The sequence below is a fragment of the Pseudorca crassidens genome, chromosome 1 (assembly GCF_039906515.1).
Source record: "Pseudorca crassidens isolate mPseCra1 chromosome 1, mPseCra1.hap1, whole genome shotgun sequence".
Lineage (NCBI taxonomy): Eukaryota > Metazoa > Chordata > Mammalia > Artiodactyla > Delphinidae > Pseudorca > Pseudorca crassidens.
Genome location: NC_090296.1, coordinates 182,328,174 through 182,342,893, shown reverse-complemented (window position 1 = coordinate 182,342,893; position 14,720 = coordinate 182,328,174). Strand labels below are relative to the sequence as shown.

At 40.7% G+C, this 14,720-nt stretch overlaps 1 protein-coding gene and 1 pseudogene across 27 annotated transcripts in view; one reads left to right on the top strand and one right to left on the bottom strand.

Moving 5' to 3' along the window:
• The window catches only part of CCDC7 (coiled-coil domain containing 7), a 331,505-nt gene that overhangs the window by 150,984 nt on the left and 165,801 nt on the right, over positions 1 to 14,720 (top strand). For 25 of the 27 annotated variants that reach the window (XM_067702677.1, XM_067702668.1, XM_067702526.1 and 22 more), the window contains 2 exons: positions 4,321 to 4,431; positions 12,475 to 12,588. In XM_067702677.1, the coding sequence (XP_067558778.1) occupies positions 4,321 to 4,431; positions 12,475 to 12,588 (225 nt within the window). The remainder of the gene's footprint in view (positions 1 to 4,320; positions 4,432 to 12,474; positions 12,589 to 14,720) is intronic. The other 2 variants (XM_067702690.1, XM_067702589.1) reach the window with 1 other exon arrangement.
• LOC137204798 (vacuolar protein sorting-associated protein VTA1 homolog pseudogene) lies at positions 5,335 to 6,420 on the bottom strand (annotated as a pseudogene).

Genomic DNA, 14,720 nt, shown 5'->3' with positions numbered 1-14,720 from the left:
TTGATTTTGTATGTTGCACCTTTACTGAATTCACTTATTAGTTCTAACAGCTTTTTGGTGGAGTCTTCAGGATTTTCTATATATAGCCTTTATTGGGTTGAGGTAAATTCCTTTTATCCCTAATTTATGGGAGTTTTTATCATGAAAAAGTATTGAATATTTTCAGATTTTTTTTCTGCACCTGTTGAGATGATCATGTAATATTTATCCCTTGCTCTGTAATGTGGTGTATGTGTCACATTGATTGATGTTGGACCATCCTTGCCTGAGTAGAGTAAATACCATTTGGTCATGGTGTATGATCTTTTTAATGTGCTGTTGAATTGTTTGCTAGTAGTTTGTTGAGAATTTTTGCATGAGTTCATCAGGGATATTGGCTTGTCATTTTCTTGTGGTGTCTTTGTTTGGCTTTGGTATCTAGGTAATGCTGGCCTCATAAAATGAATTTGGAAGTTTCTACCAGTGAATGTTTGTGTCCCCCCCATAATTCATGTGTTAAAATCCTAATGTCTAATGTAATTGTATTAGGAGTGGGGAGGTGCTTAGGTCATGAGGGTGGAGCCCTCATGAGTGGGATTAGCCCATTCATGAATGGGCTAAAATTTTAGAAAAATTTTCTGTTTCATTTATTCCTGCTCTAACCTTTATTATTTCCTTCCTTCTGATAACTTTGAGTTTAGTTTATTTTTCTCTTTCTAGTTCCTTGAGGTGTAAAGTTAGGTTTTTTATTTGAGGTCTTTTTTCTAGCTGCCCACAGACAATCCAGCTATGTTGATTCCTTCAGTGTTCTAATTAAGGTGAGATAGAAGTGGGCCTCTCAGGCAGCACCCTGAAAGGCTTTGAGAGCCTTATGCTCACTTCCCTCTCTCTTTCTCCCATGGGAAAAATTGTGGGTGGGGGAATCTCTCTCTGTGTTGAGCTGTGCTGACTTGGTGGAGGGGTGACATAGGTAAAGCAAAACTGTTCTTCTTACCCTTTTTAATGCAGCTATCTAGGATGTTATGTTCCACCAGCATGCTGGAACTTCTTGAGTGGACTCTGAAGCTCTCATAAATGTATTTCATCCACGAATTGTTAAATCAGTGTTTCCATGGGCTTCGGGACTGCGATCTCTTACCCTGCCGTTTTGCTGATGTCACTCCCTAAATTATTTTAAATTAAAGTGATCAGAAGATATTTTTCTTTGGTTCATGAATCAGTATTTAAGCATATATTTTATAGCAGTTTTACACTTAGACTTAAAGTGTGAATACCCCAAGATAACTAGAGAATAAAGGCCAAAATATTCATAACTTTTGGTTGGTATTTCTAGTCATAAGACTATTTCATGGCCATGGGTCATATACTAATTATTCACCAAGGCCTTATAACAGGCCAATAGTAGTCGCTTAAAGGGTTTGTACCTTTCATCTGACTCCAGGTGACTATGATACCAAAAGCCTAATGGGCACCTCTGGCCTCTGGCAGTGTCCTTCTGCCATAGGCTCTAATCAGCAAACTGAGAGGTTGCTGAGATCTGTAACTCAAACACAAATGTGTATCAGAGGAGCCAAGGGGATGGACAGTCAGAAACCTGTTGGAGGGCCTCTAGGACATCCTGTTTTGGTCTCAAAGGTAGAGACCAAAAATGGTATCCTAATAGACAAATGCCATCAAGATGACCACATGGTGAATGTCAAAGTACTAGTAGCTGAAAAGTTCCACCAATCTTTGGGCCTCCTTTGTGTTTGTGGGGCCTTAGAGGAACTAAAGCTTGGCAGTTGTCTCCTATGGAATGACACATACTGCCTCTTCTCAGTTTACTCCCAGAGATTTCACTTGGGTACCAGGTCCTGGTACTTTTTCTGTATTAATGTCCCAGACTTAACTCACATGTAAGTCCACATGCTTTCTGTGTTTGTTGGGTAATTCCCTTGCCTAGGCCTAGTGGAGGTTATTGTTAATATAGGGGGAGGCTAGGGCTCCATGTGGGAGTGGGACTTTTTCCAGGTCATGGCCTTATGGAAGGACATTAAAGGTACGTTGCAACCCATGACACGTATGGCAGACTGATCCTGATCATCCCTGTGGACAGGGATGCTGAAAGAGACATTTGTAATGTCAGTTGCTTTGTACTTGCCTCAGCTTGGGCCACAGCCTTCATGGCTGTCATAATTTCAGGTAACACTAGTAGTGCTCAAGCTGCGTGACTGCATTGAGCCTCTAATAATCAATTGAATCTCCATACACCTGAGGCCTAATCCACAGGCCAGATGGGGCTACTGAATAGAGCAATAGTCTTACAGAGAATTTTTGCTTCATTAAGCTCAGTAATGAGGAAGCTGTCTCTTTTCATCCTCTAGGGAGTTGCTTTGGTAGTCAAAGGGACTAGGTACTGATAGACTGTTAGGTTCAGACTACCTAACAGACTACCAGAGCCACTGAAATGGCCTCAGTTGTAGTATTTATGATCATGGCTTGGGGATAAGGATGGGGTGTTAAGGACGCACACTTAGACTATATAAATACACACACACACACATATATATATATATATATATAGTTTTCCCTCATCTTGGTACAAAAGGACCAGGGAATGAAATTCTTCCTCACCTCCCCATTGAACTGTGACCTTGGCAAACGTCCTCATGTTCCCAGTGAGGACATAGGGACCTTGGCCTAACTCATAGTCTTGTTTATTTTTAAAGTTAAGAGGTTTGGATAAAAGTAGAGAGATTTCAGGTCAAGATTCACTGGGAGGGTTGGAAGGAATATTATTTATATTAGTCATAGGAGTTGTCAGTATGTGGACTCTGTTGTGCCCCCAGTGGCCATTATCTAGTCACAAGTATCTGAAGGAGAGTCTATCAGTCTCCTCCTTGAGACCCATTGTTGGGTAACAGGACCCATAGATGTCTTTGGGAAAGACCTTAACCCAATGATCCAGGAGTAAGTACCCAATTACCATTTTTACATCACTCTGACTACTAGTGAAAAGTTAGTGTCTTGCCAGTAGCTGCTTTTTCTTTGCTTGGAAATTTTTCATTTCACACATGGATTGTGCCGTGAACCAAGTGACATCACCTTATAAGGAGGTTTAATTGAGACAGATGACCAGTGAGAGTGGCAAGAATGAACTTAAATCTGAGTCTGGTAAACAATCTCATCATTTACTTTTCTTACTTCTCATTGTCAAATCAAGGAACTGTCAGGTGGCTTGCAGAGCCCCTTATAGGTGGCCGTAAGAGTAGACCAAAAAAGTTTTCCAGTGTCAGAGAACTCACCATGATTGGACCAAACCAGTCCAAGAACAAATAATAGCTAGTAAAGGAAGGAGAAGGTCTCAGGTGTACATGACATTTCTCCCACCTCCTTCTTCATCCTCCTTGGGCAAAGTGGTCATGGAAGATGTTCTGAAAGAGGGGGTTCTGCCGTAACACACCAGAAAAGGTGCTTCTGTCCTTAAATAATTTTAACAAGATTACTTTCTTTGTGGTGGAATCAAACTATCCAAATCTCTTTGGTTTCTTTGGGTCACTGGGCAAAGCAATCCTGAGGGCTCTACCTACTTTCTCATTAAATATGAGAAACATTTGCTGCATCAAGGATGTCATCAGTGCCCGGGACATGTTTAGATTTAACAGTAGTCCTTGTGTCCTATTCTGCATGCAACTTTAGGTGACCAACTACATTGTTTTCTGGTTTAGCTTTCCTGTATTTCCTTTTCTAAAGGTAAGTATCTTATATTTTCTTTCCATTTCCCACTCTTTTCTTTCCTAAAAGATAGCATACTTGATACCTTCTCTTTTCATTTTTTCTACAATTAACCTATCTCCTAACAGTCCCTCCAAGTTGGTTTATAAGTATCTTTTTATAGCTTTATGTGTAACTCTTTGTACCACATCATACACCATAATTTGTGTTACCCTAATTTATAGTATGTACCTTGTTTTTCAACCAATCTCACATGCTAGTACATTTAGGTGCTTTTGAGTATTTTGCAATTAAAAATATGGTGTAATGAATAACCTTTACATATACATTTTCATTATTTGGTCTATGAGTATATATTAACCTAAGTTATAATAATCTAAAACAAGTAGGGACTAATATAAAATGTATTTGATGCCAACAAATATTTATGAAACAGTGAGTCTTACACACATTAAAATTTTCCTCACAATTTTTATGTCAGGTCTAGCATTATGGTAATTTACTTATATTTTATGTTTATAAAAATGAAAGAAAATACTGCTAAACATGTGTATAAATTTGATATATAGGGATTTCACAATAGACCTGTTTTTCAGTTTAATGCACTAAATGTATCTCTTTTTGTAGCTCATGATCATGTGCCAGATGAAAATCTTACGTTTAAGCATCAAGACTCAAAGTCAGAAACAGAAATGCATGCAGAGAAACAAAAATCTTCTAGAGATGAAAGTCTCATTAGTAAGTTTAATAATTATAGATGACTTTAAATTATTTTAAATTGTACTCATCAGAAGATCCTTTTTCTTTGGTTCGTGAATATGTATTTGGGCATATTTTTTTTGAACTAGTTAAAAGAATCCTTGTATTTATTTTTTACACAGCACAAATGCAGGTGACACAGTAAGTCCATAATTCCTCACAAAACTTATTAACTTATCAACTGAGAATCCATGTTCTTAAAATCTGCATCATTCATAGCTATACACTCTATGGAATCCATTCCATAGTAGCAGAGGAGAACCTTAACTCAAAGCACCAAGTTTCCAGGCATTACTGCAAATGTCTTGTTTTCATTCTCTGATACATGCAGTCAAACTGCCTATGAAGCAAATACCAATTCACCTTAAACGCCAATGGATAAGGGAAAACAATTGGGAAACCAACATTATTCTTACATCTAAAACTGATTCTACCTGTTTACCTTGTTGTATTTCTTTCCATGAACATTTTAACTTTTAATGTAGCTATAATTAATATGAATATAAATTGAAACTTAAACATAATCTCTTTCAGATTCATCTAACAATTTAGGACGTTCATATCTGTTTCATAAGTCCTAAGGAAAACAAAATGTGACCTCTAATCTAGAATATTCTTGCAATCTTTATTAAAAGTTAAATTAGAATTTTATAGCAAAGTAATATGGTCTGTTTGTCCAAATTATGGATTTAAAAATTCCTTAATTTATTTAAATTAAGATACAAAGCTGATTCCCAGTATATTTCATAGAAGGGTGTTTTCATTTTTTGAACAAGCAGGGTTCAGTGGACATTTTTAGGATCTTGCTCGCATCAGCCCTGTGTATACCCAGAGATTACTGGATCCACTAAATGGACAATGAAAATTGGTCGAGGCTGTTGATGAAAGCTTCAACAGGAATCTGATACACAGACACAGACTTTATTGTTATAGTCAGTGGAACTGAAATCTTCCTTAAAACTGTGCTTCTGATAGGCTGAAGATAGAGTAATGGACTGTTAGTTCTTTAAGCCAAAAATGCATGGATCTGTTCTACAAAGGCTTCATTCTCTGCCTGTAGTCAGTAACTTGAGGGTCTTCTGTAGATTCTGCACTGCTGACATCTTCATACTGCAAAGCTCTGCCAGCGTTATTTGCAATATTTCTGAGGTCTAGCAAAGTCCTCTGATGTTAGTTGGGTATCTCCCTGGGAAACTGTACTGAAAAGTGCAGGATCAATGGCCGGAATAGTCTGTGGAGTAGGCTGGATAGTGTTACTTGTTACACCTGTGCTGTGAGGAGCTTCTTCTGGGGTATTAGCAGGAATGCGGGCACCGGGAGGAATTTGTATTCCCGTAAAGCTGCTTGATGTCATGTTGCTTGGGTCATAAGTTGAAGATGACGGCTGAGGGGCTGAGTGGGCAGAGAGGTTGCTCCAGAATTTTCATTTTCTCCAACATCATTATCTTCTTCAATCCCACCAGGCCCTGCTTGAGGAGTCTCTCCATTCTTTAAAAAATTATGAATATGAATATATGTTGCTTTCCACCTTGCATACTTTCTGTGTTTCACGTTTTCATCAGTGAGTTCTCCAACCGCTATTTTGATATCTATTAAAAGACTTTCAGTGTAGAAGAACTTGATCATGTTTTTGTGAAGTCGCCCAGCATGATCTTCATTATCTACATACAAAAACATTTTCAAAGCATAATTCTCCAAATGGGCAGAGCCAACTATTTCTTGAGTAACAGCTTCATTATCACCCAACTGTTTCATAAGAGCATCTAACTGATCCATTAGCTTTGGTGAAAACGTACGACATTCAGGAGTTTTACTATCAACATTCATTCCTGTTTGCATTGCATACAAATGACAGTAATAAGCCACCACAGGGGGTCCCCGCTTGTCATGCTCCTGAGCCGTCCTCAAATGATGGTGTACACTCTTAAGCTGTGGGGGCAGTGGGGGCAGCGGAGCAAGCATGGACATCTCCACTCCAGGAATCCTATTTGGGCATGTTCTTATAGAAATTTTTCACTGACGTAAAGTATGGATGCCCTAAGATAATTAGAGAACAAAAGCAAAACTGTTGATAACTTTTGGTCAGAATTTGTTGTCTTGAGACTGTTTCACAGTCGTGGGTCATGTGTTCAGTATCCCCTGAAGCCCAATAATGGACTAATAATTGTCTCTTAAAGGGTGTGTACCTTTCAGCGAGCTGTTCCTAGAGATGATGAATTAAAAACCCCAACAGGTGCCTCTGACCTGTGGCAGTGTTCTTCTGCCTTAAGCTCCAGTTGGTGAATAGATAGTTGCTGAGAGCTGTAACTCAAATGGCAAAATGGATCAGAGGGGCCAAAAGGAAGGGTAGCCTAGGTGGCTTGTTGGAGGGCTTGCAGGTCATCCTCCTTGCTGTGGCCCCACTGAAAGGAAATGACCTTTCTTGTAACCCTTTAGATGGATGGCATTAAGAATGCAAGTAGATGAAGAGTTCCATCAGTCCCTGGGCCTCCTTTTTAATTGCTGGAGCAGAGAGGATCAAAGCCAGTCTTTTCCCATGGAATGAAACAATGAGACTCCTTACCCAGGTCAAGCCCAGGAATTTCACTTGCGTACTTGTACGTTTTCTGTAAAAGTGGCCCAGCAAGTTGCCACTTGTGTGTCAGCAGGGTGTCCAGCCCTTGTTGGGCTGTTGTCCAGCTCCCTTCTCTGGACTCAATAGGATGACATTATCAGTAAAGTAGAGGGCTAGTCCCTCCTCTGGAAAATCTGGAGATTTTCCAGGCTTTGATACATTGATGACAGATAGGAAATTCAGATAGACTTGTGGAAGGATATGAATGGTGAATTGTACCCATTCCACATAAAGATGAACTGACTGGAATCATTCCCATTCAGAGGGATACTGAAAAGGGCGTTTGTGATATCCATTGCTGAATAACAAGTTCCCACACTCTGGACAAGTTACTACGACAGTCACACTGTCAGATATCACTGATGCCAAGGTTGTCCTGTTGGTTGAACAGCCAAAATCAATTGAGTATCTGTGAACTCAAGATCAGGTACACAAGTCAAGTGAATTATTGAATAGGGATATAGTCTCAAGGAGCCTTTTTCTGCATTAAACTCAGTAAAGAGGGCAGTTTTTCCTTTTTCTTTCCCAGGCAGATTTTTGGGAGATAGAGGTACTAGGTGCTGGTAATCGGGTAGGTTCACAATCCTCTTATGCTCCTCTAACATGGCCTTCAGTGCAGTAATTTCCACCAGGGCTTGGAAGAATGAGAGTAAAGTTATGATGGTACTCTCCTGGAGAGCCCCATGGTGTCCACTAGCACTTCTGCAGGCACATTAGCCTGGCTGGTGATGTGCCCTGTGGGACCCTTTGACTCTTGCAAATGATCCAGCAGTATACCCTGAAAGAGTCTCACTAGCACCTCTCAAAGTGCTCCTTCCAGAAAGGAATTTTTTACTTTATTGACTACTTTGTTCTCTATGCCAATCTGTCAGAGAAAGCTGCCTGTTTTGACTTGGTCAATTAAGATAGCAAGCCAAACTGAAAGTAACAATTAAGATTTTATGTACTTCCTATAATAGTATAAGCAAGAGTCTAAACAGGAAAGGGCCCCAGCTCCACCAATGTTTCATTTTCCCCATGGAACCAAACCAGGCAAGGGTCAGATGTCAGTGCGGATGGGAGTACGGGTTGGCGGAAGATTATCTCATATCTGAAGGAGCCCCAAATGAAAGGCTCTTGCCCTTTTATGACCTCAGGAACCTTGTGGATATTGATGTAGGATGGCTAGGAGTGTAAAGTCTTGAATACTGTGTAGTAACTGAGGAAAGTATCTTTAGGTTCCCCCAGTGAAGTGGTCTACACAGAGGCACCTGAAAAGTGCAGTGTATCAGCTGACCCCTCCCCCTTTCACAAGGCGGCCTCTGATGGAGGCACCTGTGTAGGAATCCAGAACGCATAAGAGCATGGTATGGATGGATGGGCCTTAGTCCTCCACTGCAACTACCTCCAGTGTCTAAAGTTCACTGGGTATGCATCATATTTGGTGTGGGGTGAGAAGCATTCCCCCATGAGAACTTTCAGGTAGAGACCTTGTAATTGTCTGTGGTTGGACCTGCAAAATCAAGCAGGATTTTGGCCTGGAGTTGAACTCCTGTATATACATATGTATACATATATATGCACATATATATACAGATATTCATACACACACCTACACTGAGTGTCCTTTGTGTTTGTTGTGGTAGAGATAGAAATAAGCTTGGCTCTTTGGAGTGCTTGAAAAAAGCTTGGCCTCCTTTGTATCTTGGTGGGGGATGGAGAAGGAAAACTTAGTTTCCTTGGAGCTTGGAGTGACAGTGTACCCCTTTCCACTTTGCCCCCAGGGATTTCAGTTGCGTATTAGATCTTTATACCTTGTTTACATTAATGACCCAGCTGTGCTGTCACATGTGGGTCATCATAGAATCCAGTCTCTGTTGGGTAGTACTCTTATCTGGTTCCAGTGGAGGATGTCATCAATATAGTGGAAGTTTTAGTACTCGATCTTGGAGCAGGGCTTTTTCTAGGTCATGGGCTTGTGGAAGGACATTAGAGGTATGTTGTAACCCATTGCACATAAGGTAAACTGATCCTGGCCATTTGTGAGAACAGGAATGTTAAAAAGGGCACTTGTGATATCAGTTGCTGCATACTTACATGACTCACCTTGAGCAGTAAACTTCTGTGAAGGTCACAGGACCATGTGATGCCAGTGTCTGGAGCTGTACTATGGCATTGAGCCAGCGGTAATCAATTGAGTCTCTAGGCACCCAAGGCCTTACACACAGAGCGAAAGGGCTTATGAATGGAGAAATAACCTCATGGAGAACTTTTGTTTCATTAAGCTCAGCAATAAGGGCAATGAGTTGTTTTTGGTTGGTAAAGGTGCTAGGCACTGGTTTTCCACATGCCCCCCTAAAATGGCCCTAAAATGCAGTAGTTCCTATCAGGCCTTAGGGGTGAGATGCACATAGAAAATACATCTAAACCAGTAATACATTCAGTTATGGAAGCCATAACAATGGAGATTTTTAGTGGTGTGTAGGGACATGCCTATAGTTGGATTTGGATAAAGATCCCATTTGGTGAGCTCAGACCAAAAACCAGTGAGCATTATCTGTTTTCTCCTCATCGTAGTGTCCGTGGTTATAGAGATCTTAGTCATATGTGCATCAGTGTCCAAAAGGCCCAGATATGCAATTCACACCTATCTCTCCATTGAACCTTAGCACATATCCTCATATCACAACTGGGGAGATAAGAATCTTAGCCTAACCTTAATTCTTATTTATATAGAAAACGGAGAGGTTGGATAAAAGTAATGGCAGGGGGGTTGTGTCTCAGGTTCATCTCAAGATTCACTGGGAAATGCAGAGGGAAGAGCACTAGTGTTAGTCATAGGTGTCATCATCATTTGGACTCTAGAGTGTCTGTGTGTTGGGTCACCTGTGAATTCCTTGGTGGAGAGTCCATCAGTGTTCTCTGTGAGTTCCCGTTGTTGAGTAAGTAGACCCAGAGATTTCCTTGGGAAACCACTTAAACAGGTCATCCATAAATGGGTTCCTGATTACCATTTTTAGGTCACTTTCTTCACTGGCCAGATGATATCTATCTGTTGCTGGTTCTTCCTTTCCCTGAAATTTGTCAGTGAAGATCTGGATTGTCTTGTGAACCAATTGATATCACCTTATAAGGAGGTTTAATTGAACTAGGAAAACAGCACATATGGCACAAATGACACTGGAAATCTGAGTCTGGTTACCAGTCTCATTGTCTCCTGTTCTTGCTGCTCGTTGTTGAACCAAAGGACCATCAGGGTGGCTTATCAGGCACCTTCCAGATGGTTATACGGGTGGTTAAAACACCTTTTTTCAGTGTCAGGAAACTCATCATAAGTGGGCCAAACCTGAGAAAGGAGCTGGGGAAGGAGAGGGAATCAAGTGTTCACATCATTGCCCTCCCCACTTCCTTGGGCAGAGTGGCCGCTGTCAAAGCACTCTGAAAGAGGGAGTCTGTTGTGACACATCTCTTTACCAAGTTTCACAAATTACCTCCTTTTTTTTTTACTGGGGTATAGTTGTTTTACAATGTTGTGTTAGTTTCTACTGTACAGCGAAGTGAAGTAGAGTTCCCTGTGCTATACAGCAGGTTCTCATTAGTTATCTATTTTATACCTATTAGTGTATATATGTCAATCCCAATCTCCCAATTCAGCCCACCCCCCATTTCCCCCCTTGGTGTCCATACATTTGTTCTCTGCATCTGTGACTCTATTTCTGCCTTGCAAACAGGTTCATCTGTACCGTTTTTCTAGATTCCACATATATGCCTTAATATACGGTATTTGTTTTTCTCTTTCTGACTTACTTCACTCTGCATGACAGTCTCTAGGTCCATCCACATCTCTACAAATGACCCAATTTTGTTCCCTTTTATGGCTGAGTAATATTCCATTGTATATATGTACCATGTCTTCTTTATCCATTCTTCTGTCTGTCAATAGACTTTTCTCCAAAGAAGACATACAGATGGCCAAGAGGCACATGAAAAGATGCTCAACATCACTAATTATTAGAGAAATTCAAATCAAAACTACAATGAGGTATCACCTCACACCGGTTAGAATGGGCATCATCAGAAAATCTGCAAACAGTAAATGCTGGAGAGGGGGTGGAGAAAAGGGAACCCTCTTGCACTGTTGGTGGAAATGTAAATTGATCCAGCCACTATGGAGAACAGTATGGATGTTTCTCAAAAAACTAAAAATAGAACTACCATATGACCCAGCAATCCCACTACTGAGCATATACCCAGAGAAAAATGGTAATTCAAAAAGACACATGCATGCCAATGTTCATTGCAACACTATTTACAGTAGTCAGGTCATGGAAGCAACAAATAACCTCCTTAATGATAGAGGAGAAGTACCCCAGTCTAACTGGTCTCCTCAAGTCACTGGCAAAGCAATCTTTTTTTTTTTTTTTTTTGCAGTACACCGGCCTCTCACTGTTGTGGCCTCTCCCATTGCGGAGCACAGGCTCCAGACGCGCAGGCCCAGCAGCCATGGCTCACGGGCCCAGCTGCTCCGTGGCATGTGGGATCTTCCCGGACCGGGGCACAAACCCGTGTCCCCTGCATCGGCAGGTGGACTCTGAACCACTGCGCCATCAGGGAAGCCCTGGCAAAGCAGTCTTGAGAGCTTTACATTCTTTTTCATTAAAAATGAGTCTCAAAAAATCACTGCATTATAGGCTGTATTATCAATGCCAGGGACAGACTTAGCACTAACAGTAGTAATTCAGTGAGCATGGTCTTCAGTGTCTTTGGTAACAAACTATTTTGTTTTCTGGTTTATCTTTCTTATGTTTCATTTTGTAAAGGTAACTATCTCTCTATTTTTTTTGTTTTCTTTTTGTTCTTTCCTAAAAGATAATATACTATTCTATCAGTTTTTTATTTCATTTAACATTATATACTAGACATTCCGCCATGTTAGTTTATGGGATCTTTTTCATTCCTTTTACAGTTGTATGTACAGTTGTTTGGACCATACTGTACAGCATAGTTGATATTACCATAGTTTATAGTATATACCTTGGTTTATGGAACCAGTCTCCTACATTTCCACATGTAAGTGGTTCTGAGTATTTTACAATTGCAGATATGCTGTAATGAATAATCTTGTGCATATACCTTTTTGTGGTTTGGTTTATGACTGTGTTTTAACCTAAAGTGTTAAGAAAACTGGAGACCAAACTGGAACATATTTGAAACCTATGAATATTAATGAAATGATGAGACAGTTTCAGTACATATCCATTAAAACTCTTCTCACCATTTTCATATCAATCCAGCGTTATAGTAATTTACATATAACTTTCGAAAATGTGAGAAAATGCTGAGGTACACTTGTCAGTAACTTGAAAGTATAGGATCAAACAGTGTATCTGTTTTTCCTTTTATTGGACTAAATGCCTCTCTTTGTGTAGCTCATCGTAAAGTACCAGACGAAAATCCTGTGCTTGAGCATCATGGAGACTCAATGTCAGAAACTCAACTGGAAGTAAAGAAACAAAGACCTTCTAAAGGAGAAAGACTCAATAGTAAGTATAATAATTATAGATAACTTTATTTTAAATTAAACTTATCAGAAGATTATTTTTCTTTAGTTCATGAACATGTATTTTATAGAAATCTTATACCTTGACGTAGAGTGTGAACACCCTAAGATAACTAGAGAACAAAGGCAAAATTATTCGTACCCTTTGGTTGGTATTTCTGATCCCTTGGTCCTAGGTCAGCCACTCAGCATCTACCAAGACCCTATAACAGGTCAGTAAATGTCTCTTAAAGGGTGTTTACCTTTCAGCTGACTCCTAGAGATATGGGTTTGAAAGCCCAAAGGGGTGCCTCAAGACCCCTGTGTCAGCGGTCTTCTGCCACAGCCTCCAACTGGTAAACAGAAATGTTGCTGAGTTCTGTAACTCAAAGAGCAAATGGCGGGGGGTGGGTGGGGAAGGGCAGCCTGGTGGCCTGTCTGAGGATCTCCACGTCATCCTCTTGGTCGTGACCCCACTGAAAGGAAGAGGCCTTTCTAGTTACTCCATAGGTAGGTGCCATCACCGACCATACATGGGGAATGTGACAGTGTAAGTTGCTTAATTGTCCCACCAGTTGCTAGGTCTTCATTTCATTTGTGGAAGTACAGAGGACCAACGCTTGGCACACTTCTCTGGAATGAGATATCATGACCCTTACAGATCATGCTCAGGAATTTTATTAGGGTGCCAGATTACTACCTTTTCTATAATAATGACCCCACTGAGTTGCTATATGTGGGTTTGTGAGGCATCCAGTCTTTGTTTAATAGTACCCATGTTGGGCCCTAAGACTATGTCATCAATAGAGTAGAAGTCTGTTGCACCCTCTGAGAGTGGGATGTTTCCATATCATCACTTTTGTGTTGATGACATATTTGGAGAATTTTGGTAGCCTTGTGGGAGTATGGTTGTGGTGTATGGCAGACCAACCCGCAACAAGGTATACTGATCATGATCATCCACAATAGAGGGAGGCTGAAAATGGCTTTCGTTATATCAACTGCTGCATACCAAGTTCCCTCAACTTCAGACAATAGCCTGTATCACAGTCACAGTGTCAGATACCATAGGTGTAAGGCTACACTATGACACTGAGCTGTGTATGTCAAATGAGTCTCTGTGCATCTAAAGCTGTGGGCACAAGTTGACTGAGTTATTGAATAGTTAAATAGTCTCATGGAAAACTTTCACTCCATGAAGCAGTCATTTTTCTTCCCCAGGTAGGTATTTGGGGAGAAAAAAGCACTAGGCACTGGTAATTGGATAGGTTCACAGTCTAACACATGCCAACTAAAATGGCCCTAACTGCAGCAATTCCTGTTAGGAGTTAATACAAAGCAGGGATTCACATTGACAATTCATTTATAGTAATGATAACGTATATTAATGGGGCCATAACAATGGAAATTTATAGTGCTCTAAAGGGAAACACCCATCGTTGGGTCTGGATAAGGATCCCCATTGGTAATGGCCTCAGACCCAATGACCCAGGACCCTTACCCAGATCCCTCACCCTTACCCAGTGAACATAATGTGTTTCTCCATCATGCTGGTGTCAGGAGTTGAGATCACAGTCACATAGCCCCAGTATCCAAAAAACCCAAGAAATGCAGTTCTTTCCTACCTCCCCATTAAACTCTGACCTTAGCATAGGTCCTCATGTTCCTACTGAGGACAAAGGGACTTGGTCTAACTCATAGTCTTGTTCATTTTTGAAAGCAGAGTGTTCTTGAAAAAGGTTGGTGGGCTCTCAGTCTCATGTCAAAATTCAATGGAAAGACCTGAGCAATAGCACTTGTATTAGTCATAGGAGTCATCCCCGCGTGGACCCCAATTCAGCTTCCTTTCAGGCATCCCTTGGCCCACTACCAGGCCATGAGTTCCTTGGTAGTGAGCCCATCAGCCTACCTCTTTGACACCTCGTTATTGGATATTCACCCATAGATCTCTTATAGAGATCTAGGTCTAGATTGTCCAGGAGCAGGTTATTGATTACCATTTTCACATTGCTTTTACTGTTGGTCAGTCACTGCTACCTTGGCAGTAGGTGCTATTCCATGTCCAGCAGTTTGGCAGTTAATATCTAAATTGTCTAGTGCCAAATGACCTGACCTTATGAGGAGGCTTACTTGAGC